The sequence below is a fragment of the Marmota flaviventris genome, chromosome 15 (genome assembly GCF_047511675.1).
Source record: "Marmota flaviventris isolate mMarFla1 chromosome 15, mMarFla1.hap1, whole genome shotgun sequence".
In the NCBI taxonomy this organism is placed as follows: Eukaryota; Metazoa; Chordata; class Mammalia; order Rodentia; family Sciuridae; genus Marmota; species Marmota flaviventris.
The window spans coordinates 2,774,077-2,798,024 of NC_092512.1; the positions used below are offsets into that span (position 1 = coordinate 2,774,077).

General features: G+C 56.7%; 1 protein-coding gene across 1 annotated transcript in view; it reads left to right on the plus strand.

The window, feature by feature from the left end:
• The window catches only part of LOC114102825 (maestro heat-like repeat family member 5), a 61,128-nt gene extending 37,225 nt beyond the window's left edge, over window positions 1-23,903 (plus strand). Inside the window, exons 18-30 of the mRNA XM_071602404.1 lie at window positions 56-205; window positions 858-1,012; window positions 13,070-13,229; window positions 14,502-14,683; window positions 19,285-19,422; window positions 19,769-19,883; window positions 20,600-20,743; window positions 21,634-21,810; window positions 22,320-22,475; window positions 22,981-23,103; window positions 23,187-23,289; window positions 23,436-23,510; window positions 23,803-23,903. Of these exons, the coding sequence (XP_071458505.1) occupies window positions 56-205; window positions 858-1,012; window positions 13,070-13,229; window positions 14,502-14,683; window positions 19,285-19,422; window positions 19,769-19,883; window positions 20,600-20,743; window positions 21,634-21,810; window positions 22,320-22,475; window positions 22,981-23,103; window positions 23,187-23,289; window positions 23,436-23,510; window positions 23,803-23,903 (1,779 nt within the window). The remainder of the gene's footprint in view (window positions 1-55; window positions 206-857; window positions 1,013-13,069; window positions 13,230-14,501; window positions 14,684-19,284; window positions 19,423-19,768; window positions 19,884-20,599; window positions 20,744-21,633; window positions 21,811-22,319; window positions 22,476-22,980; window positions 23,104-23,186; window positions 23,290-23,435; window positions 23,511-23,802) is intronic.
• The last annotated feature ends 45 nt before the right edge of the window (window positions 23,904-23,948 follow it).

Below are 23,948 nucleotides of genomic sequence, written 5' to 3' on the forward strand. Positions count from 1 at the left end.
TGGGGGAGTGGGTGCCCAGACACAGGACCCAGTGATGGCCTCTCCATTCCCACAGGAGATCATGAGGCATCTTTTGATGGCAGAGGTGACGGACCTCATCTGGACGGCCATCAGTGGCCTGGGCTCCTCCAGTCCCTTCCGCGTGCAGGCGGCCGCTGAGCTGCTGCTGGCTGTCATCCACCAGCACGGAGCCAAGCTGGAGACCGTGAGGGGTTGGGGCACCACCCAGGGCTGGGCACTATCCAGGGGCACCCTCCAGGCCAAGACAGGAGCCCCGAGCTTGGGCCCAGAAGGGGAAGCCAGAGCCACCCTGTACAGAGCCAAAAGAGGGAATGCCTGAGGGAAGGGTCCAAGCAAGCGTGAGGAGCCTGGTGGTGGCTGCAAGCCAGGGAGCAGACGTGCAGTGGTTGAGCCTGCTGTGACCCTATGGGGGGAATGGGGCAAAGGGACAGACCCAACCCTCCGGAGCTCTCCAACTGACGGAGATAGGATGGCCAGTAGATGCAAAGGTGCAGAGTGGGCCCAGAGGGAAAGGAGGGGTCCCCCCAGCCAGAGGACAGCTCATGCCAGGTCCTGCAGGCCGTGATGTGGGAGCTGGGCCTCCACAGCTGTGTAACCGACCTCGAAGCAGAAGGGTCAGGATGCTCCAGGCACCAGAGCAGCCTGCACCGGAGCAGTGTGTCTGGGGCAGGATGAGGGGGTTGCTTGCCAGACCTTGAGGGGAGTGCTAAGCTCTCAAAGGCCCCCAAGGCAGTGGGCCTGTCTCCTGTCAGACCAGTTGCTCCAGGGAGGCTGTACCTCCCCTGTCAGAGTCCCCAGGGCAGGGCCTCCCCACTGACCTCTCCCTCCTCACACAGGTTGCTAACATGGGCCGGGGCATCCACCTGCGCCTCTGCTCTGTCCGCATCCCCCAAGCCAAAGACAATGCCCTGTCCGCCATCACCCTGCTGGCCAGGAACCACACCCCCGAGCTGGTGGCTGCCTTCCTGGACTTCTCCATGCCCTTGGACAGGTGCCCGGCCCTCCCTCCCTCACTACCCACCACCATCCTCCCCAGGCAGGGGCATGGCCTGTGCCCTCCTGGGTGCCCTCCTGAGTGCACAGGGAGCCCAGGTGCTGGGCACAGGGAGGGAGCACTTGCCCTCCTGGGAGGGACACTGGGGAAGCGCTGCTCACCACCTGTCAGCATTCCATACAACACGTCCTGCCCCAGCCCCCCACCCTTCACCTGGTGAGGGGGTCCCAGGACCCTGAGTGTTCCTGGAAAAACCCCCAAACCTCGCCATCCATTAGCAAAGTCCCCTCTGTCTCCACATCGTCTCTAGACGTTCTCTCCCTACTCTTCCGAGGACCCCCAGCAGCCACCACAGCCTCTCAAGTGAGGCCGGCTTTTCTCCCACAGCCTTTGGACCCTGGATCTGGAGGTGGCTAGGGTCCTTGTTGCATGGCTGCTCCCCCCAGAGTCCCAGCTCTGCTTCCCATGTCCTCAGTTCATACCACCTGCCACCCATCCACCACACACCGCCCTGGGCCATGCTCACTCCTCCAGGGTGTAGCTCCCAGACAGGGACACCTTCTTGCGAGACTCCTGCTGTGACACTGGGGTTTTGCTCTTCCCTCCCCGACTTCTGCCCGGGTCTCCCTCTCCTGGCTATCTTGCCTTCCATCCTCCCGCAGCTACCACTCCCATGGTCCTGGCCCAGACTTGGTCGTCACCAATTTCAAGACTTTCTTCCCCTGACCCCTTTCTTCCCCCTCCCACCTTTATGGCTTCTCCCTTGGGTACCCAACAAGCTGCCACCCTTCAGAAGCTGTAGCTGCCACTGTGCCCACCTCTCGCAGCCCCTCTCCTGGCTCACCCTGCTCCCTGATGCCGTTCCACCACCCAGCATCCCCTCCCTCCCTGCACATACCCAGGCCCTTCCCTCAGCGGCTCACCTGGCCGCCCTCTCCGCTGCATATGCGGGAGCCAGCAGAGGAGAGGTCACAAGCTCCCAGCACCCAGCAGTGCTTTCTGGGAAGATTGCTGGTGCCCATGTGCAGGCACCTTTGGGTTGTGTGTCAGCAACTTCTCGCCTTATTGCATCGTGATCAGGGGGTCTATCATGCTTCTCCTTCATTGGGTTGGCTGGTCCTGAAAACTGCGTTGTGAGTGTTCTGTGGGTCCTCAGGAAGAAAGTGCATTTTCTGTTGCCTGGGGTTGAGTTGGATATGCATCTGCAAGGCTTACCTTGCCAATCATGGTGTCTTCGTCCCCTACATCCGACTTCCTTTCTGTCCCCTGTCCCCTGGACTGACATGTGTTGAAGTCTAACTAAAGGAACATTCATGTGTCTCTGTGTCCTTCCACCTCCTGTAGTTACTGACCTCACACATGTTGCTGTGTTGTTTAGTGCATGCATATTCTGTTATTTCTTACTTACGAATCATGACCCTTAACTAATTAAAACAAATAAAAAATTAAAAAAAAAAAAAACATGACCCTTAACATTAAAGGTGCTCTGCTCTGTCCTGTTGAGTGCTTGGGGGACTTAGATTCTACTCTGTCTGCTATCAGGATCTAACTACCCTGACTTCGTTTCTTCCCACCTGGCCTGGTGTACTTTGCAGAATCCCTGTTTTAGGTAGCGTATTATATAGTGCTTTGGTATTGTAACCCAAATTTAAAATCTTTTTTAACAGGTGATATCCATTGATGTGTGGATGATCAGTCTTTCATAACATTTTGTCGTTGTATTTTGCTATATTTGATATGATTACTTTTCTATAAGATGTATTCTTTTTTTAGTTTAGGAAGTGTTGTGATTTCATTCCAGTTGTTATTTTTGTGCTCTGACCTGCTGGGTTTACTTTTTCTTTTTCTATGTGTGTGCTAGGGACTGAAGCCAAGGCCTCATGCATGCATGCACACCACCACTGAGCTACAGCCCCGTCCTCCTGACCTGTTTTAATGCCCCAAGCCCCCTATTTCATTGTTTGACCTCTTAATACCTGGCTTATTCCTCTTATTTGATCTGCTTTAACCCTATCCAGTTTCTACACAACAATCAGTGACGTTATTCCATTTTTCTCTTTATTCCTCCCCATACTTCCCTTTTTTTCAGTTGCACTTTATCAAAGGATGTAGATTTGCACCCAATTTGTGCAGCCCACCTCAGCGTTCACCTCCAGTGTGTGTAACCACACTCACCATCATCCCTATGCTGACGTTTTCTGGCCATCTTATGGTTTAGCAAAGTTCGTTCCCTGACAGATTTCCCAAGAAAAGGCACCTGGTTTCCGGGCTCTTCATGTCCTTCTAGGTTGGAAGTTGTGCATTTGAAGGGCAGTTGGGCTGGGTATAAAACCCTTGGTTCACCCTTGCCATCAGCAAGTATTTTAAGTGCTGTTGTAACATTGCCTTGTATTGTTTTTTTTTTTTTAAGTCTGATAACAATTTTTTACCTTTGTAAGTTATTTGATCTTTTAGCCTAGAGACCTGGAGGATTTTTTTAATCTTTGAAATCTAACTATTTTATGAGGAAATGTCTGTTAATGTTCTGGGCTAATGTTCTCAGGTACCTAGTGCATTCTTTGACTCTGTAATTCAGGACTCTGTGCTGTTACTGATATTTCTGGGACATTTTCTTGCTTACGGCTCTCAATACAGCTTTACCCACTGTTGCTTCTCTTCTTTGGGGATTCCAGTAGGACCAATGCTACTCTCCCTATATTAGAGTTCTATGTCTCTCTTCCCCTTTTACTTCTTCCATAAACTCACAGTCATCCTCTTAGCTGTTTTTCTGCCTTCCTAAATGTCTCTTATTAAATTTTCACTTGAGTCTTCTCTCTCATGAACACCATTTAATATTTGTTTATTCTGAGTTTTTTTTTTTCAATTCTTCCACTTTACTGAATTCAATCGATTCTCTTTTCAGTTCTTATTGAAGTTTTTTGTTCTTTGTCAAATTTATGATTCAAGGTGGTTTTTCATGTATTCAAATGCTTGTTTGAGCATATTAAACTACATTTGGAATGGGTGTCTTTAGGGGTTCTTCTGTATCATGATTGTTCTTCAGGGGGAATTTCTTCATTTTATAGGTGTTGATTCTTGTTTTATACTATAGCTCTGCAGATTTGCTAATTTTGTTCCCATTTATGCTTGTGCTAGTGGAGTGTTTTATAGGATTTCAAGTCAATGGCACCCTCTTCTGTCAGTATAGCAAAGGCCAGATGATTTAGTAGACTTGTTGTGGTGTGCAAATGGGTTGTGCGTGCTCTGATTGTTTGGGTTCTCCTTTCTCTGCAGGACCCTACATTTTTCCATCTCCCTGATTTCCTTTTCACCACCCAATTTCTAAAGGCTACCTCTCCTGGTTTTAATTCTTGGTTTGAGGTTTTGGAATGCTTTGTTTGTTTGTTTTTGCCTTTTTCTCCTCAAAACTGATTTGGAGGACGGGCCTTCAGATTGAGCATACTGTTAAGTTCCTCCGAGTGGCTGGAGCTCTGAGCTCCTAGGACACTTCCCCCCCCCCCCAGTATTAATCCACGTAGGGTGGATAGTCCTCTAAAGGTAGTCTAGCTCAGCCTCAACCCTGTTGCTTGCCCTGGGGTGTGTTTGGGGAAGAGCTGCGTTTGCGCACCGGACTGGCGTGCTTTTCTTTTACGTACCGTGACTTTGAGGTTTGGGCATTCTCTGTACTACACTGGGGTCAGAGTCTCTGTGTGGTATTACTTTTCCCTTCTTGTGTTTCCAGGAGATCTTGGGAGGCGGAGACGCCATCAACAAGGGTGTGTTCATTCACCCAGAAGTTCGTAGTTCCACTTTACTTGAATTGGAATCTCTACCTTATTTCTCAATTCTAAGCACATTTTTCACATGTTCACAGCTATGAAATCAGAGTGTGTCTCTCACGCAGGGTGCCTTACAACTAAATCTGTATCAGCTTCTGCCCATCACCTGGGCACTGTCAAGTTGAGACCACTTGAAGTGTAAGCCTCTGCTTGAGGCTTTGGGGACCACATGGGTGGTGTGAATTTGGACATCAAAATGGGTCTTGTGGTTCACACACTCCAGGGAGCCCCTCCTCCCCACAGCGTGCTGAGCGACGCACGGAGGCATCCTGAACCCTTCCTTCTACATCATCATGTTCACTACCACAGACGTTGGGTTGTTTCCCATCCAGGGATAAACAGCACCACCTGGACCTACTTACATATGAGCCCTGTGCACGTGAGCACTTGATTTCCACAATGTGTTCCTCTAGGACACACCCAGACCTCGGGCTTCACGTGCCTCACACATTAATAGATGACGCAAGGTGTCTTCCGGGTGCTTGTACCAAGTCATACCCCCAGCAGTCCTTCTTTGCTTATAGGGTCCTGCTGAGTCACATCTTTACTAATACTTAGCACCCACATAGCCAGTCTGGTGGGTGCTGTTCGTCATCTCATGGTGTTTGTTTTCACTCCCGTGACTGCATGATGGAGCTGGACATCTTTCTGTTTCCTTTCGGCCACTTGGTTTCTCTTTGGGGATGTGCCTGCCCATGTGCTGTGCACTCTTCTGTCGTGCGGTCCCTCCTGCCCGCAGATGTCCAGGCGTCCCTGTGCAATCTGGACACAAGCCCTCTCTTGACTGGCTGTTGGAAGCCCCTTTCCCCAGGGGCGGCTCGCCCGTCAGGCCCGATTGTCCCTTTCGTGGAGGTGCTACCTCGTGTCCCTCTCTCAGCAGCCCATGAAAGTCCTCCGATTTGTCTTTGGCCTTTAGCTCTCAGATCCACCACTGAGTGATTTTCATGGAACCGTCCCAGCTCCCCTGGGCCCTTGGCAGCTCTGTAGAGCGCTTGCCTAGCATATGCGAGGCCCTGGGTTCCATCCTCAGCACCACAGGTAAATAAATAAAGGTATTGTGTCCAACTACAACTAAAAAATAAATATCAAGAAAAAAAAGAGCCATCCTTCCTTTGCAGAGTCTTATTACATAAACATTCCTCAAAGGATTCCATTGTTTTTCTAATTTCATATGAATTCACTTTTTATGTTTTCATGTAAAGGGTGTCAGGTGGGCCACTCTTTGGAGGCTTTCTGGCTTGCCTGACATTAACCTGCTGTGGTAGAGCCCCGTGGTCTAGTGATGAGCTTCCTCGAACACTGATGCAGCCGTCAGTAGTGCTGCATGCTCTCCCTCGTGCTCTGACTTTTAATGCTCCCCCATTCTTCAGCATCAACCCCTCTCTTGTAAACAACATTCGTAGCCGATCTTGGTCTGTGGTTGGAGTGCTTATCCATTTCCATGTAATAGAACTGTCAACGTTTGGTGTGAAGTTCACCGTCTTTTCTCTTTCCATACCAAGAAACCAAACTTCCAAAATCCTCAAATGAATTGAGCCACTCTCTGTTTTAATGCCTTTGCTGTTTATTTTACTGCCATGTTATTTGAAATCTCACACGTTGATAGGACTCAGAGCTGCTGATTTATTTATTTATTTGTTTATTTATTTATTTATTTATTTATTTATTTATTTATTTTGAGAATCAAGGATTGAACTCAGGGCACTCGACCCCTGAGCCACATCCCCAGCCCTATCCTGTGTTTTATTTAGAGGCAGGGTCTCACTGAGTTGCTTAGCACCTCACTTTTGCTGAGTCTGGCTTTGAACTTTCCATCCTCTGCCTCAGCCTCCTGAGCCGCTGGGAAGACAGGTATGTGCCACTGCGCCCAGCTTAAATAATTTTTTAGTTGTTGATGGACCTTTATTTATTTTTATTTATTTATATGCTGCTGAGACTCCAACCTAGGGCCTCGCACATGCGGGGAAGTGCCCTGCCGAGCCCCAGCCCTGCCCCAAGCTGCTGACATCTCACTACCTCCTTTACCCTTCACTCTTTATTGGAACCCAAGCCATCTGTCCCCAGCCTGAGGCACGTCCTTTAGTTTGAGTCTGTCACGAGCAAGTACTCTCGGTTTTTGTCTTGAGAATGTCCTAGTTCACCCTCAGTCCTAAAGGGTGTCGTTGTCAGGTGCAGAATCCCAGGTGGGCAGTGACAGGGGTCTCCCCTGACCCCTGGCTTTAGTTACCACGGTGAAACACAGTCCAAACATAGTGAATAGAATGTTTCAGAGATAGAGATAAACAATCCGAAGTTTTAAATCAGGCATGGTTCTGTGAGGTGTGATGAAGCTCACACTCTCTCCCGGGCCAGAGTGTGAGCCCTCCCCGTGTCCAGAGCTGCACACACTGTCTGCCACAAGTCCCTCAGCAGCCACCCGGGTATCACGGGACTGTTACTGGATCACAGTGCTGGGCTCGGCGACCCTCATGCAGTAGCCTAGCGTGGCATCCTGCTGCCACCTCCACCCGCGTCTCCTGGGCTCAGCACATAGACCTTGTGCACCTCACAGCCTTGCAAGAAAAGGGTGACACGAAGATAGCTTAGATAGAAAGAGCCACACTCACATACCCAGGGTATTGATAAACTTGTCTATTTATTAGTCATTGTGCCCAGTTTACAAACCACACTTTATGTAGACATGTAGATCGTGTAGCAAGGAGCACAGTCTACATAGGACTCAGAGCTGCTTTGGTTTCAGGCGTCCACTGGGGGTCTTAGAATGTAGCCCTGGGGGACTGCACTGTTTCTTTCAGCCCAGCAAGGTCGCGTCCTTCTGTTCCCGCCATTGCTGCGGTTGAGAAGCCAGAATCTGACTGGCTCCTCTGAAGGTGCCGGGGTCTCCTCTTTCCGCGGTGCCCTTGTTCTGCCTTCTTCTGGGCCGAGGGTGGTATTGCCTTGTGTCTCACAGGTTCTCCTTCACCCACGGTGATCTGAGGTTAAATTCTCCCACTGAACGCTTGGTTTCAGACCTGGTGTTCTTTAATTCTAAGGTTTCCATTTGGTTCTGTCTGTGACTTGCCCATAGTCTGCCTCCCAGACTCCTGTCTCCTGCACATGCTCTTAAGTTGCCCTTCATTTCTGTTCATAGTGAAGGCTTGCCCACAGCCCAGGTCTGGTCAGTCCAGCGTCTTAGCTGTTGTAAGGTCGCCTTTGTTACTCGGCTTTGTGTCACTGTGACCAAAGTACCCGAGAAGGAGAAGGAGGTGTCTATTTGGGCTCTGGTTTCAGAGGTGTAGTCCATGCTCAGGGCCCAGGGTGAGACAGGGGGACGTCATGATGGAAGGGTGCGATGCAGAGCAGCTGCTTTGTTTGTGGCAACCAGGAAACAAAAAAAGGCAAAGGAAAAGTGAGACCTTCAAGGGCACCCCACCACCACCTCCTCCACAGCCCACCTCCTCCCGCCAACCCACCAGCCTACGTTACCATCCAATTAGGTCACTAAACTAGGGTGGACTGATGAGGTCAGAGCTCTCACATCCAATTATCCACTCCTGTGGATTCCTGCGTTCACATCAGAGTTTTTGGGGGGTGCCTCATATCCAAACCATTACGTTTCACTCCAGCCCCCAAAAGCTCATGTCCACCTCACAAAGCAAAATGCATTTAGTCCATCTCCAAGAGTCCCCATATAGTCCCTATATAGTCCAATTCCAAAGCAAACTCTTGGCTGTGAGCCCCTGTGAAAAACCAAGGCAAGTTACTCACATCCAATACCTAACGGCATAGAGTGAGCATTCCCGTTTCAAAGGGAGGAACGGGGGCATAGAGATGGGGAGGGGCCAAAGCAGGACCTTAGCCCAGCGAGGCGGACATTTTCCGTCGCTCCCCTTCCAGCCTCTGGGGCTCATGGTGAGGAGTTGAGGTTCCAGAGGGCCCGGGTGGCCGCCCTCCTTGGGCCTTGCTCAGCCCAGCTCTCTCTGCAGCCGGCAGGTTAGTGGGGAGACATTCCATGTTACTGACATCTCTTCACTTCTGGGGTCTTCGAGTCTCAGCTTCATCCCCGCAGCTGTATGCGTCACCCCCTGGGGGCAGCCTGCAAGACTCTGACCCAGGCCCTCCTTTGAAATCTCAGTGGACACCTTCTTGACCCTCTACCTGCACCATCCCACTTTCCTGAAGAACCAGCGCCACATGGACGATGCCAAGGTCCACTTCCAGCTGAAGTAGCAGCTGAGACCTGTGGGCCTCTGAATGCCTGGGTGCTGAGCCTGGTGAGACAACTTCCTAGCCCCCTATGCGAGCAGGGTACCCCAAAATGTCTTCTCAGGGAATTTTCCCTTCTACATCCTGAGTCAGTGATGAGTATGGTCATGCAAATTCCTGGGGTGCCCTCAAATTGTCTTTCCTATTGTCTCTGTACAAAGTCCTTAGTGTCTCCTTGGTGGCTCTGATCTCTTTAACAACCATGCCTTCCTTTCCCCAGTTTTCTGGTCAAACTGCAAGTGTTTGAAGCCCTTCAGCTCTACTTTCTGCTCCTGATTCTTACAGCAAACCCGGCTAAAGGCTGCCGGCAACACCAAAGCCACCACCTTAGTGCTGTGTGGTCTGGAAATTTCCTCCACCAGATTAATTAGTCTGCCACCGTTAAATTCAGCTCACCCAGAGCATGGGCAAAATGTAGCCAAATTCTTTGCCTGGCGCTAACATGAGTGGCCTCTAGTTCAATTCCCAGTAGATCCCTTGCTTCTCTGAAATCTCGCGAGCATAGTCTGTCTCCATTCCTCTCAGCATTCTGGTCTCCTGAGCTCTCACCAGAATTGCCCACGAGTCTCTGCTTACAGCACCCTAAGGGTCCCATGGCCTGCGTCTCTGAACTTTTCCAACTCCTCCAGCAAACCATTTCCAAAGGCTTCTGAACCAGATGGTCAGGTTAGTCCCAGCAACAGCCCTACTGCTCAGTACCAATCTCTACTAGTCAGCTTTTTGTCACTGGGACCAACACACCTGATAAGAACCAGTTAGAGGAGGATAAGTCTATTTTTATAGGTCATTGTTCCAGGGGTTCGGTCCATGTCAGCCGAGGCCATCGCTCTGAGCCCAGGTGAGTCTCATGATGGAAGGGAGGGTGAAGGGGTGCTGCTCCACTCATGGTGGCCAGGAAGGAGACATGGGTGGGTACAGGATGACAGCGAAGATGCCCCCTTCCAAGACTCGCCCCCAGTTATCCACCTCCTCTAGCCACAACCCACCTGCCAACAACTACTACCCCTTAGTCCATTCAAATCGGGAAGATGGTTAGATACAGCTCTCCCCATCCAATCACTCCACCTCCAAGTATTCCTGTATCACCACAGGAAGTTTTCGGGGACATTCCATCTCCAAACCATGACAATCGCATCTGTCCTTGCTCTATGCCACCCATGCAGTCTTGCTTCCTCCTGGGTCTGGTTATCTTTTTTTTTTTTTTAAGAGTGAGAGAGAGAATTTTTTTAATATTTATTTTTTAGTTTTCGGCGGACAGAACATCTTTGTTTGTATGTGGTGCTGAGGATCGAACCCGGGCCACACGCACGCCAGGCGAGCGCGCTACCGCTTGAGCCACATCCCCAGCCCCTGGGTCTGGTTATCTTTGACAGCAGGCTAGATGTTCATTTGGGGGAAAATGTTATAGGAATGATTCACCTAAGGACAGGACACTCCAGCTGAAGGTCGCTTTCAGCCAAATCCAGGACTCCAGACCCCGGAGCCCCAGGCGATTCACACTGGTGGATGTTCACCGGCTTTTCCACAACCAGTTCAGCATCACTGGAGATGGCGGAAGGCCACCTGCTCCACCAACCCACCTCTGGGCTTCAGTCTCTGCCCCCCATCCCGCAAGGCTGGCAAAGGCCCTACCTTTCCAGAATTGTCACACGTCCTCAGGGCCTCGGAGGCTCCGGGGTCCCTGCATCCTGAGGTCTTCATACACTCCACACGGCCTGGCACTCCTTTGCAGTTCCATCATCTCTGGTGCTTTTAGGACCCTTGATTCTAACTCCCCAGGCTTTTTAGCGGTTTTCAAGGGAGGCGCTGATTCAAGTAGTCTGGCAGACCATTCCTGGGGGACCCGAGCCTCCCGCTCTTTTCTGTTTCTTTAATACCAGGGATAGAACCTAGGGGCGCTTAGACACTGAACCATGTCCCAGATCTTTTTATTTTTTATTTTGAAACAGGGTCTCACCAAGTTTCTTAGGGCCTTGCTAAGCTGCTAAGTCTGTCCCCCAACTTGCAATCCTCCTGCCTCAGCCTCCCAAGCCATTGGGATTATAGGCATGCACCACTGTGCCCAGCTCATTCCTTTTTTTAAAACGATTTAATAAGATATGACCCATAGGTTATGGCAGTAGCTCAGTGATAGAGTGCTTGCCTAACATGCATGAGTCTGGGTTCAACCCCAGCACTACACACACACACACACACACACACACACACACACATACACACAACACAAATAAAATTCACATACTAAAGGATTCGCCCATTTAAAGTATACGATTCAATGGGTTTGGCATATGACATCATGAATCACTTTAACTTTGGTAATTATGTGTGCCATAGAATTTGCCATTTAACCACTCTTAAGGGTCCAGCTCAGGGCATTGATCATATCTGCAGGGCTGCGCAGCTGCCACCACTGTCTGAGCCCACAGAATCACTCCAAGCAGAATCCCTGTACCCATCCAAGAGTAGCCACCAGGCGCCGCCCTCTGTGCCGTAGAGGCCCTCAGCCTCCTGGCACGAGGGGGCCTCCTAGCCCTGGGAATTCCACAGAGATGGGGTGCACGTCTCCTCTGGGGTCTGGGCTCTCCCTGGCTTCGTGTCCTGGGGCTTCATCCTCCTGAAGCCTGTCACAGCCTCTCTCCGTCTGTGGCTGCACGTGTTCCTCTGTGGTGATGGGCACATGCTCTCCCCTTTGGGCCATGGTGATCACTACTGCCATCAGCCTTGGCCTGCGTCCTCGGGCTCTGCATCCACAGACCCACCATACTCTTCCAGAAACACTGCCTCTGCCCTGCGCGTGTGCAGACTTCTCCAGAGTCCCTGGAGGATGCACTGGATAATGTTTGCGCAGCATCCCACTGCACTAGGGCTGCGCGGGCCAGAGGCGGAGTGCTCAGAGGGTCCTGCTCCGCCGCTTTGCAGGAGGGACTTGAGTACCGACTGTATCCGAGGCAGATCCCGTGGCCACTCCCTGCAGGAGCCAGGGGGAGCTGTGTGTGATCGAGTCCTCTGAACCACCCGGTGCAGCCCTGGGGGCGGTGTGGCTGGCACACGGCAGTCCTGGGGACTTCCCAAGCTGCCGCGGTGGCTCCCACGGTGCTGTGCCAGCAGCAGGAGGGCGCCCAGCGCTGCCCGTCCTCGCCAGCACTCATTACGCTCCATTTCCTGGACGATGGCCATCCCAGTGGGTGTGGCGCGACGTGCGGTGGTTTCCGAGTGCCTTCGCCTGGTGGCTGATGATGAGCGTCCACGTGCTCCTCAGCTCTTCCGCATCTTTGTGCGGACATGTCTGTTGGGGCCTTGCGTCCATCTGTGACTGGGTGGGTGGCTTGTGTCTGTGCCGTGACTCCAGCTCCAGTGAAACCTGTGGCTTCAGTGAAGCCCTCCCTGAGGCCAGCAGCAACCTCGTGCTGCCGAGTCCAGCGGTCAGCCTCTGTCCCCACGCACAAGGGCTGTCAGCAGAATTTGGCTTGGCCAGTCATGCTCCGCTCCGGGAGCCCTTGTTCTCCTGGCTCCGGGAGCCGGCCGCCTGGCTCACTGTCGTCCCTGGTCACTCCACTGGCCACTCCGTCCCTGGCCGCTCCACTCCTGTGTGCTCTCCTCTGCTGGCTCCTGCCTCATCCTGGCTTCCTCGCCCGGGCTTCGGGGTGACTCTCAGACTTCACCTTCAGTGGCCACCCCGTGTTCCCAGGGCTTTTAATGTCCTCTAAGTGCTGACACTGCCCAGCATTCACACCCAGCCCCAGTCTGTCCCCGAGCACATGCTGGCAGCCCCCAAATGCAACATGCTTGGCCAGGGTACGCCTTCTCTCCGGGCTTCAGGGTCCCCATCTGCAACGGGCAGGAGAACATCGCACGCACTGAAAGCTTTGCACACAGCTCAGGTCCACCCAACCTTCACCCGGGACGCGCGGGCCCTGGCCACGGTGGCCTCCCGGCAGAGCTGGGCAGGCCCCACTTGCCACACAGCCCTCATGGCCCTCTCTGCCCACAGCCATGCCTTCCGCCTGTGGAGGGCCCTGGGAGCTGAGCAGCCCGTGAGCTGCCTGGTGCTGGCCATGCTGCTGGCCTGGCTGCAGGAGCGGCCCCTGCCCACCAGAGCAAGCAACAGCAACCCCAGCCCCAAGGAGAAGAATTACCTGCGCTCACTGGCCGTGAGTCTGCAGCCCCAGCCCCTGGCTTCAGGAGCCTACGCAGTCAGGACGCAAGGCACAGGGTGGTGGGGAGCTCCACAGCCTGGCTTCAGGAGGGCCCAGGCCTGCCCTGGAGGTAGAGGGCCTCCCTCCGGGGCAGCCCCAGTCCAGGGGCTGACCCCACAGACCTGGGTCTCAGGCCCAGCTCTTCTTACTGCCCAGGGCTCCGGCCCCAGCCGTGAATCAGAGCAGAGCGTCCCCTCTGCAGGGTTGGTAAGGGGGTTCCATCTGTGTGTGCCAGGACTGCTTATGTGCAGGGCCACCTTGCAGGGGGCTGCAGGCAGAGGGGAAGAGTGTGGAGCACCAGGTTCCTCCGCCACATTGGGGCTCTGGGGACCATGGATTCTGGAGGGATCTCAGAGGCTGCCTCCTGTCAGAGCCCCCCAGCTCTCCCTGTAAGCCGGGCCCTGCTTGCACACCCCAGGGGCAGGGCACTCACTCCCTAACGCAGCCACACCTGCCCCCTTGGCTGGACTCTGGCAAGGCAGCCGCCATGTCCTGGAACTTTCCAGACAGGGTCCCAGCCCCAGAAGCCCCGTGAGCAGAAGCCGAGAGCACACAGCTGCCCCTCCCTACCCAGGCACCCCCTAGATGAGCAGCTGCTGCCCCAGGGTGTGATGAGCAGGCAGCTGGAGGGAGACCACCCATGCCTGGCACTCACCAGCCCCCCAGCCCACCCCAACCCCAGGCTGATGCCAGCCCCAAGCAGAGTAGCACCCCTATCAGGAGCTGCAGAGCAGCCACCCTGCATCCTGTGTGTCCATCCCCTGCCCACCCCATGCCACTTCTGCTCAGGACCACCCCTAGCCCAAAACTAAACACCCCTGCCTGGGGGCCTGGGGCCTGCTGTCACAGACTCTGCCTTCAAGGGCATTTGATTCCCCAACTTTCACACATTAGGCCCCTGCTGTGTGCAGAGTTGGTGCTGAGAACACAGTGCAGGAGCTCACCTCCAGGGCCAGACCCCCCTGGGATAGTCCCAAGTGCAGAGAGCAGGTGGCGTGGTCGAGGCGGGACAGAGAGGCAGCCTGGCATGGTGGGGCCTGCAGGCCGGGGCGGCAGCATCCCAGGCGATGGCAGGGAGGAGGCTGAGGAGCTCCAGTGTGTGGAACAGCAGGGGGACCAGCACGGCAGCGCCTTCTCAGCCAGAGAAGACGGCCAGGCTGAGGCTACACAGTGGCGGGGCCAGTGGGAGGGACATCATCAGGAGCTGGGGCCCCCCTGTCCCAACAGGCCATGAACACACTCCTGGAGCTGCAGTTCGCACGGGAGTTCAAGGAGGCGGTGCGGGAGGCCTACCCGCAGCTGCTCCTGGCCCTCCTCACCCAGGTCCACTACACCCTGGAGCTGAACCTGGTCACTGAGCCCCAGCGCGGGCAGCAGGCCCAGGAGGCAGCCATGCCCAGTCCCCAGAGGTAAGACCTCCGAGCACCTCGCTGGCCTGTGCAGTGGCCACAGAGGGCCTGAGAGACAGGGGAGAGTGTCCTGGGCTGAGGGACTAGGTGTCACACACCCAGAGGCTTAAAACTGCAGGAATGTGTCACAGCTGTCAGGGAGGTGTCACAGCTCCCAAGGACGGAGTCCAAAACCAAGGTGTCTCAGGGCCACGCTCCTCTGAAACTGGGAGGAAACACCCCCGAGCAGGGCAAGCAGAGGTGGGTGGAGGGCCAGGGCCAGGCAGGCCATGGGAGCGCTGCTGCCTCGGGCCTCCCTCTGCAGCGGCTCATATTTCCAGAAATCCGATAAGCGAGGCTTGAACACCACCAGTCTTTCATTTGTTTGTATTATGATGTGCTTTACGCAGTTTGTCAGCTCTAACAGCCCTCCCCAAGGCACGTCACTGAAAAAACTATCACTCTTCCCGTATTGCCTCTGGGTTAGAATGTGCATGAAGTTCCTTTTTTACTCTGATTAACATGCAAAATGCATGAATCTTCCCTAATAAGCTAATAAAACGTTCTCGTCCCAGAGCGTGGAGGGCTGGGGGGAGGGCTGGCGAACTGCCTGCCGCCAGCCTCCTCTCCCACTGCCACCCGCCCACCCCTCACCCGCCACCTCCGGGAGGCCTCCTCAGCCACCCTCTGTAAACAGCACCACCTGTAGCCCTCCCTCCTCAGCACCCTCGCCATCCAGCACCGGGGTCTCTGGCTCGCTTCCTGGTTTCCTGTTTGCATACCAAAAATGGGAGGTCCTGGAGGGCAGGGGCGCCTGTCACTCCCAGGGCTCCCCCATACACCAGGGGCACCTGTCTCACCCGGGGCTCCCCATGCACCAGGGGCACCTGTCTCACCCGGGGCTCCCCATGCACCAGGGGCGCCTGTCTCACCCGGGGCTCCCCATGCACCAGGGGCGCCTGTCTCACCCGGGGCTCCCCCATACACCAGGGGCGCCTGTCTCACCCGGGGCTCACCATGCACCAGGGGCGCCTGTCTCACCCGGGGCTCCCCCATACACCAGGGGCGCCTGTCTCACCCGGGGCTCCCCATGCACCAGGGGCGCCTGTCTCACCCGGGGCTCCCCCATACACCAGGGGCGCCTGTCTCACCCGGGGCTCACCATGCACCAGGGGCGCCTGTCTCACCCGGGGCTCCCCCATACACCAGGGGCGCCTGTCTCACCCGGGGCTCACCATGCACCAGGGGCGCCTGTCTCACCCTGGGCTCCCCATGCACTAGAGGCATCTGTCTCTCTTGGGCTCCAAAAATCAGGGATGTCTGTCTGTCTCTTGGGGCTGTGGGTAGCTTTTGGCTCAAGTGTGGCTAGACAGAGACCTCAAGCCGCTCTCCACCTCAGTCTGCTTTCCCCTGGTGGCCACTATGGGCAGGTCTTCTCCAGCAAAGGAGGTGGTCCCAGTAGCCACAGGACAAGAAAGGCTCTCCCTAGGCAGAGTCCATGTTCTGGCCCACGCAGGTACATACCCATCCTTGGTCACTGGAATATTGGAGGCTCTGATGGGCCGGAACTGGCTTCCTGGCCTCTGGAGCCTTTCCCAGGGGAAAAGGGCTTAGCTGGGACTGTCCTGAAGAGGCCCAGGTGTGGGGCAGGCCAACCAGTGGCCCTACCTTCAGGGATGCCAGAAAGTCGTTGGGGACAGTGGGGAGACCAAAGGCCACTCTCTGGGCCTCAGAGGGAAGGTGGCCATGTGTGCCAGATTGCCTGGCACTGTCCAGTGTGCAGAAGAGGGAGTACCATCGGCTGAGTAGCCACTGACCATAGGTGCCCTGCTGGGGACTTGGCAGAGGGCACTGGATGGCAGCCAGGCCGACCTCCGTGGCTCCTGACATCCTGCTCACCTGGGCCCAGCCAGTGGGGCTTTAGGCAAGGCACTCTTCCCCTGGCAGGGGACCCCACCTTGCTTTTCTGAACAACAAAGACCTGCACCATCCGATTCTTAGCTGGTTCTGCCTCCAGCCAGTGCCCAGCCTGCCCCCTGGACTTCAGGCTCCTCTCCCTTCATCCGTTACGGTTGATTCTCTCTACCTGTCACGAGGCACCTCATTTCTGTATTTCAAACACACTCCCTGAAATGGCTAATTTGAACTGTCAACTTGATTGGATTAAGAGATGCCGAAGATTAAGATGCTTCTGTGTGTGTCAGTGAGGGTGTGTCTAGGCATGATTGGCATGTGGCATAGCGAACTAAAGTGGAGACCTTCCCTAAGTGTGGGCAGCAGCAGACGGCCACTGGGGACTGTCCAGCTTCTGGATGTGGAAGCCAGTCTAATAAATCCCCTTTGTATAATCATACTTCCTGTTGACCCTGTTCCTCTAGAGATCCCTGACCAACACCCTCCCCTCCCTGCCCTCATCTGGCCCTCGGCGTCTGCCTCTGTCCCACTGGGCCACATGTGCTAAGAAAGGCCTTGGAGAAAAGAAGAAGAAATGTCACCTCCATCGGGACCTCCACTGCCAAAAAGCAAACCAAGCAACATGTTGGCAAGAATGTGGGGATCTGGACCCCTTGTGCTTGGTTAGTGGGAACACAGGATGGCGCGGGTTCCTCAGTTAAACCTGGAGCTACCCTACAGCCCGGCAGTCCCACTTCCTGCCATGGACCTGGGGGAGTCGGAAGCAGGGGCCAGAACAGACGTGTGAGCTCCTGTGCAAAGCCACACTGCTCACAGGGACCACAAGTGGAAGCAGCCAGTGCCCCTGGCGGACGAGGCGATAGACACAAGTGGTCTCCCTGCCACGGGTCCTAGCAAACCCGTGGCAGCCTCAGTTTGAGAAAACGGAAGAGTTCTGGAGATGGACAGATGGTTGTGACAGCCACACAATATCACGACTGTGCTCAATGCCGCGGAATTCTACACTTAAAACATCACAATGACAAAGTTTATGTGATACGTATTTTACCACAAAAATACAACAGAAAAAGAAGAGGAGGTGGCGGGTCTGGGCAGGCAGAGGCTGGTGCCTGCCGCCCTTGGGGAGCACGGGCTCGGCCGCCCCTTTCTGAAGAGCCTTTGCTCATCAGAAGGGGACGGGAGTCGCTGGAGGCAGCGTGGCCATCACTGGGATGCCAGAGGGTGGAGGGCGCTTAGGGCCAGGAGGAAGGGAGGGCCACCCTGCCACACCAGGCGTGGACTCCAGGGCTTCTCCTCGCCAGGCTTGGGGCTGCACGTGGATTTCAGGTGACACATGTCACCCCTCCACAGGGGCCCAGCCTGGGAAGGGTTTTAGGTTGTAGGAACCCCCAGAGGGGTGTGATCTCCCCCACAGATAGGAGGGGATTCCCAAGAATGCACAAACTGCCAACAGGCATTTCCTGGAAGCCCTGCTGTGGTTACAGGGACAAAGCAATTACAGAGGACGAGAAATGGGGACACGCTGCATGCCCCAGGAGCAGAAGCACTTGGAGCCTTGGAGGGAAGGAAATGCCCCTGCACGTCTTGCTCCTGAAAACCACCCTCGCTTGGTGGCTGAGACCAGTGACCTGGAAAACGCCACCTCTCTAATGATAGAGCTGCAGCGAGATGACAAGCCAGCTGGCATTTGGGTTGGCACCACCGGGACTTCAGAGTGCCATTCATCCTCTGACCCTTGGTTCAGTGAATGTACTCAGAGGTGTGCCTGCTCTGAGATGGCAGCCTCTTTCCCGGGCACGTTCACACATCGGGCTGATGTGGTGGCCAGGCACATCAAGATGGGCCAGCAAACTGCCTCTTGTGCTTCACGGCCTGCGTCCCAGGCTCTGCACCATGTTCAGGTGCTGTGTGCAGCGCCTGGGGCAGCTCTGTCCCTGTGACCGTGACATCACTGTGCGGTTTAGAGCCAGAGGCCTGGCTTGGTTGCACTTGTGCTGTCCTTGACCTGGCTCTCTGACCTGAACAAGGCACATGGCTTCTATGGGAGTGAGCGCCTCCTCCCTATTGGAGGGTGACAGTCACCTCGCATGGCACCCATGTGCTGATAAACACATGGCCAGGCCACACAACTGTGGGTCATGTCACCTGGTCTGTCCTGCCCTGGGACAGAGGAGATCAGGCCTGGAAGTGAGCCCCTCTGGCTCTTACAGTGCCACACACCCTCCTCAGATGTCCCCTTCTGTGTTCTTCACCATACTTAAATGTCCCCCGAGGGTTGGCCAGGACACTCCCCACCCCAGGACCTGGGAGATCACAGAGCCTGAGATGGCCCTGCAGCTCCCTCCAGACCTGTCCTCTGAGCTCCGCCCTGTGACCAGCTGTCAGAGCAGCTGCTGTCCTGTCTAGGACACTTCAAGGACACTCGCAAGTGCTGTGCTCCAAGTCAGACCAAGCCCCCGAGAGCCTGGTCCCTCCCCTCCCTAAAGGGCCCCTCCAGTCTCTGACCCAGCAGGTTGGTGGAGCCCTGCCATCTCCCTGTGCCTGGCGAACCCTCCACTCCTGGCTTCAGCTGTTAGAGAAGGGCAGGCCAGGCGGTGCAGGCATTGGAGGCAGGGCTGGAGCCAGGCAGGGGGAGTTGCCACACCCAGGGTAGGACGGCCCAGTGACGGCTGTTGGCCTAGGTGGCCTGACCCTCTTCTTGGCCACAGCACGTCGCTGGAGGCCCTCAAGAGCCTCCTGTCCACCACGGGGCACTGGCATGACTTTGCCCACCTTGAGCTGCAGGGCGCCTGGGAGCACTTCACCTCCATCAGCACCTACGCACAGGGCGTGGGCCTCCTGGCCAGGTACCGGGCACTGGGTGCGTAGGCTGTGGGGACAGGGCCTGTGCCCTCCAGAGCCACCTGTGGCCCCAGGGCTGACTATGAGCAGGACACTCACATTCACACACCGCCACTCTGCAGTCACTCGAGCCTGTGGTGCCCATGTCCCGCCCCTGCCTGGGACCTCCCAGGGCGAGGGCTGTCAGTGCGGCTTCCCTGCCTCCCCAGTCCCCCCCGAGACCCGGCATGAGTGGGCAGCCGGGGGTTCAAGGGAGTGGGAGCACTGCCGTCAGGACGCTCCTGGCCCCAGCTGGCTGGGGTGGTGGAGGGTGGGCTTCAGGAGTGACCGCAGCCCAGGCCCTGCCCCCAGGGCTATGGTGCAGAACCACTGCCGGCAGATCAAGGCCGTGCTCAGCTGGCTGCTGCGCCGCATGCAGAGCCAGGAGGAGCGGGAGAGGAAGGCGGCCGTCCTCGTGCTCACTGAGGTAGGTGAGGCCCGGGCCTCGCCCCCGGGGACACCAGCAGCACAACCCAGCAGGACCCCCACCGGACCTCAGTCTGGCTGGGGAAGCCGCAGAGAGATCCTCACACCCAATCCCCACTTCCAGCTCTGCAGGGTGTCTGCATGCGGTGGCTCCTCACGGGGCTCCCACCCCTCTGCCCCTCAGCCCTTGGCCTTGAGGGACCTTCTCCCCTCGTCCCTCCCTCAACGAGCCCCGCAGATGGAAGGGCAGTGGGTAGATCTGTAGTCAAATGTCGACCTGGCATGACTCGGGGCCCCTGCCCCAGGCCTGGGGTGCAGCCAGCTTTGCAACTGTGGGCTCTGGGTAGTGGCAGCACTTGGGGGCATGGGGGTGTCTCGCTTCCATAACGGACTCCAAGTCAAAGTCTTGTGCTAGCACCCAGCCCAACAGCAGGAGGGTCTGGGCCACCAGTGCCCGGGGGCCAGCCATCGATGCGAGCTGGAGTCAGCCTCACTCCGTAACCTCAGGCGAGGCCTCCGCTCCCTGGGCCTGTTCCCCAGCTGCACATTAGAGGGGAGGCAGGTAGGAGTCGCATGCTGGTCAGCCAAGGTCCCAGGGAGCACGGGTCCATCAGCCTCCTGAAGCCCTACCCAGAGCCCAGACCCAGAGCCCGGACACATGCAGGCTTCCCAGGAGAGGGTGCCAGACCTGACCCACCCACCCCCTGCGGCCCCTAGTTCCTCTACAGCCCTGTCCTGCTGGAAGTGCTTCCCAAGCAGTCTGCCCTGACCCTCCTGGCACAGGGCCTCCGGGATGAGAGCCCCGACATCCGCGTTTGGAGCCTGCAGGGCCTCGGGAACATCCTCTTCCACCCGGAGAAGGTAAGGACGTGCTGGGGCACATCATGGGGTGGGCCTGGCCCACTGAGCTGGTGGCTGGAGCAGGCTCTCACCACAGTGGGCACTTCCGTTTCCTTCCCGGCCTTCCCCTTGGAACTCCATCCTACTGGAATCCCGGTCCTCCCCTGGCTGCACATACAGGTGCCCAGAAACTGTGTCGCTGTCACGTGACCCACTTGGTGAAAGTGGATTTAATATTTTAAACCAAACAGAGTTTAGAAAGCCAGCAAAGCTCGCTTAAAACTTGTTTTCAAGTTGTAAACATCACCCTAGTGTGCACACAGGCCATGACAGGGGCCAGGGCAGGGGACACCCACGTTACTTTCTGACAATTCATTTAGAGAATTCAGGAAGGCACAGCAAACAAGGGGAGCAGACAGAACTGGCTGCACAGAATTTTTTAAATTTCTAAAGAAAGCCTAGAAATGGAACATAACTGGTCACTAGAACGTTCTGGAACCTCCACTTGGTGTACACAAAATGTGGTTTTAGCATGCGCACCTGACTGGCCTCTTCCCGGTCCAGCCCAGGATCCCAACTGGCCTGAGGCAAGGCTGGAAATGGGGGTGAAGGCAGGGTGGGTGCTGAGGAGAAGGGTGGGCAGGACCAGGAGGAGGAAGGAGCTGAGACCCAACTAGTACTGAGGCCTCTGGGTCCACCACTGCAGGACCCCGGGGGCTCTGAGAGGGGAGTCCTGTCCAAAGCCACGTGGTCCCTGGTAGAGAGAGCCGGGTAGAATCCCAGCTGAGTCACCTGCAGCCAGGGTGCCACAAAGTGGGGGACAGGGCATCCGGGGACATGGGCACAGTGCATTTGCACAGCCGAAGCTGGGCAGGTCGGGGCCCTGCACCCACCGCGCTCACCGCCCACAGGAAAGGCTGCTCCGAGGGCAGCTGCCGCCCTTCCTCAACGGCTTCTTCCAGAACAGCGAGCCCGTGGTGGTGGACATCATGGGCACCGTGTCCGACGTGCTGCACCGTTTGGGCACGCACGGCGCAGGGGCCCAGAGCCTCAGCGTGGCCATCAATGCCCGCTCCTTCTTTGATGACGTGAGTGTGGGGGGCAAGGCAGGTGGGGTGCCTCCTACTTGGGCCCTCCCAGGACCCCAGACTCCCCTCCAATTACAGGCATGGATTCCCAGCCCTGGGTAGCAGCTTCTGTGTGCCCAGGACTGCAGGTGGACTGGCATCAAGTCCAGTCCTCCAACCCACTCTCCCCTCTGGTCCTACAGCTGTCCACATGGCCTTCCAACTTGATGACAGGTCATCTTGTCTGGAACACGCTCTCCTTCACTGGGGAGTGGGATACGTCTGTCCCCCCAGTCACTCTTGACACTCAGGTTGTCAGGCTGCAATTGTGGGTGTGAGGGGACAGACTGGATGTTGGCAAGGCCTTGATAAGGAGGGGGCCCAGCCCTGCGCCGGAGCCTTGTTTGGGGGGCGGAAGGAGCCCCGCCCTGGAATCCTGAGCTGGCTGAGAGGACCCTCTAAGGAAACCAAGTGAGATGGGGGTTCCAAGTTGAGAAGAGCGGGAACCCCGCTGAGCCTCTGCCTTGCAGGAGCGGGACAGGATTCGAGCAGCAGCCATGGCACTGTTTGGGGATTTGGTGGCAACCATGGAGGGCAAGGAGCTAAGCGGCCTTCGAACCCAGGTGTACCAGAGCATGGTACCTCTGCTGCTGCACCTGAAGGACAAGTGCCCCGAGGTTGCCATGGTCAGTGCCCCACCCGAGGCAAGACAGGCCGATGGCCTCCACCTGGGCCAGGGCCTGGGCGGGCAGATGGCAGCAGGGCTGCCTGAGTGAAGGGGATCCCCAGGCCCCCACCCGGCCCTCTGGACCACTGCCCTCCCAGCCTGCACACACATACCGGGCTGCACTGACCTTGGGCAGGACCCAATGGTTCCACTCCCTGCTGAGTCCCCAGTGCCTGGTGTGTGGCGGGGCCCAGGTTGCACACTGGACCTGTTGGGATGTGGATCCCGCTGACCCCGCCACCGGGGAAGTAAACCAGTTCTGACATGACCTGAGACGGGCTGCCCACAGTCCAGCCAGGGCGAGAGCACACAGTCAGGCGGTGGCCTGAGCGGCCCACTGTCTCTGATGCCCGCCTGTGGAAGGCGGACCCCAGGCCCAGACAACGCGGGCAGTGTGGACCCCCCCACCAGCTGTCCCCAGACAACGCAGGCAGTCAGTGTGGAACCCCCTGCTGTCCCCACAGCAGGCCAAGTTCGCCTTCTACCGCTGTGCTCTGCTGCTGGGGTGGTGGCCGCGCCACACCCTCTTCTGCACGCTGGCCTGGGAGCAAGGCCTCAGCGCCCGCCACTTCCTCTGGACCTGCCTGGTGAGGCCGGTGCAGCCTCCTCCAGGAGGGCTGGGGCGGGGGTAGGGGTCCCTGGGTGGTGACAGGAGGGTCTCCCTGGCCAGATGCGCGCCAGCTTCGAGGAGTTCAGCATCCACCTGGCCCAGGCCCTCAGCTACCTGCACAGCCACCACCAGCACATGAAGACCTGGGCCGCGCTCTTCATAGGTGGGCAGGGGGTGGCCAAGTGGGCCCCAGGCCACCGAGCCCCACCCGCAGGAAAGGAAGGGTGGAGGAGGGGCCTGGGGTTGAGGAGTGGGTCTGGCCTCAGGAGACCACCCACCCTCTGCCCAGCTGCACCGCATCTTGCACAGGTTACACCATCTGCTACCACCCCCAGGCCGTGTCCCGGATGGTGAGCGAGGTGGACACCAACCTGCTGTTCTGCAGTAAGCAGCCCCAGCCCCAGGCCTGCATCAGCTGGGACCAGGCCTCCAGAGCAGAGCCCCGCCCTGCCTCCCCCTGGAGTGGGTGTTGCCTGTCCCCTCCCTGGGCCCCCAGGATACCTGGCAAGGGGTCACACCCACCCCCCAGCTTACAGAACCAGGGCTCCAGGAATGGGTGGGAGCCCTTCCCCCCCAGCCCCCAGCCCCCCTTGGCAGGCAGGAGACCCCTCGCTGAAGGAATGGGGGGCTGCAGCCAGGCCTGGGGCACCCCTGACTTTCCCCTTCTCTCCTGGAGCTTTTGAAGACCTCAAAAAGGACCCAGAGCCCGGCGTCCGGGAATTTGCCACCAGGCAGCTCTCCTTCCTTCGGGAGGTGTCAGAGGGACGCCAGCAGTGACCAGCACCCCCTTCAGCCACCTGGCGGGCAGCCCTGCCCCATCCC